Here is a 1,707-nt window from a genome sequence, read left to right as displayed (position 1 = left end):
AATGGTAGAATATCTTTTCCATTAGATAATAGAGAATAGATTAATTGTCCGCCATCTCCAATATCTGGGTCTGTAGCATTGACATATCCAACAGGGAAGTTTTTGTTTTCATTTTCATAGGTGAGAAACTTAAATGTGTCCTGAGTAAACTGAGGTTGTACATCATTTATATCAGTAACAAGCACAGAAAATTCTTTCTCTACTTTCAATGGAGGTAAACCATTATCTTGACATTTAATGGTGAAATTAAAGCTCTTTTCTCTTTCTCTATCCATTTCACTCTTGACAACAACTTTGTATTTCTTTTCAGACTCTAAGATAAGCTGAAGATATCTATTTTGTAAATAGCACTTTACTTGTCCATTTACGCCACTGTCATTGTCAATGATATTGACATAAGCAAAGAAGCTATGAATTTGTGTTCCTTCTGAGATGACACCTGTTTTTCCAATTGACTTCACGAGAAATTTGAAGTCAATGTTTGGTGGATTATTAAAATGAGTGACACCATTTACCAGAACAATGGCAGTTGATGACATTGGTGGGTTGCCATTATCTCTGGCTTCAACAAACAATTTATATATCCTTCCAAATTGAAAGTCTTTCTCCAGAAACAAATATCCAGTTACATCATCTAATCTGAAAAACTGTGTGGCATATTTTGATGTGATGGCATTGAAGAAATAAGATATTAATCCATTATCTCCTTCATCTAAATCTGTAGCTGACAGCTTTGCAATAGGTTTGTTTAACTGGTGTGTGTCATTTACAGTGACATTATAAATATTTTCAGAGAACAAAGGTTTATTGTCATTTATATCTTTAACTAATATCTTTATATGAAGCACACCTTTTTTCTGTGGTGATTCTTTATCTCTGGCAATTAGCTGAATTTCATAAATGCTTTTTGTCTCACGATCTAAGACATGTTCAAGATTTAGTTGCAATAAAACAGATCCATCCAATTGTTTAGAAACAAACAATTTAAAAGGCGTATTTGAATTTTCGATCCCATAAGTGATTCTGGAATTCTTAATACTGATATCATTATCAATGGCATTTGGAATTATATACTTCGTTCCTATTAGAAGATTTTCATCAAATTTTAAATGAAATTCCTCTTTTGGAAACTTGGGATAATTATCATTAACATCTTCTATTATAAGTTTCAGTTTTAATATCTTAATAACAGAATAGCCATGTTGAACAGCTATTTCCAATATTCTGAAACATTCCACATTATATTGACATAGAATTTCTGCATCCAATATGGCAGCTGTGTACAAGTGTCCTCCCTGTGTAACATTAAATAACAGAACTGTTTCATCAGTACCTCCCTGAATTACATTAAATATCAGTTTGCTGCTATCATCCAGAGATGGTACAGTATCCAATAAGTGTGTATCAGTGACAATATCTCCAATATAGCTGTGTATATCATTGTTCTCTTTAACATGGTAGGTATGATCCACACACCAACAACTCTCAGCCATTAACAACAAGAGAAGTATGTATAACATGGTTACAGTCTACAATTCTGTTGCAAGGAAATATATGTATGATGTTGTTGAAACCTATGAAATAGTGACTTCTTGAATAATTTCTTCGGTTATCACCTGTAAACATATGAAACACAAAAATTCATTTATCCATTAATAACGAAGTAATCTAGAAAATTCACATCACTGAAAACTTGTAGCGATACAT

At 32.0% G+C, this 1,707-nt stretch overlaps 1 protein-coding gene across 1 annotated transcript; it reads right to left on the bottom strand.

Annotated features, from left to right (window-relative positions):
• Positions 1-92: 92 nt before the first annotated feature.
• Positions 93-1,493, bottom strand: LOC106867059 (protocadherin-18; the record flags this gene model as incomplete). The annotated part of the gene is made up of 1 exon (XM_014934021.1): positions 93-1,493. A coding segment is annotated over exon 1 (1,401 nt), but the record flags the coding sequence as incomplete, so codon positions are not given.
• Positions 1,494-1,707: the final 214 nt, after the last annotated feature.

Source organism: Octopus bimaculoides, unplaced genomic scaffold (assembly GCF_001194135.2).
Source record: "Octopus bimaculoides isolate UCB-OBI-ISO-001 unplaced genomic scaffold, ASM119413v2 Scaffold_267649, whole genome shotgun sequence".
In the NCBI taxonomy this organism is placed as follows: Eukaryota; Metazoa; Mollusca; class Cephalopoda; order Octopoda; family Octopodidae; genus Octopus; species Octopus bimaculoides.
This window is presented reverse-complemented; position numbering and strand designations above follow the sequence as displayed.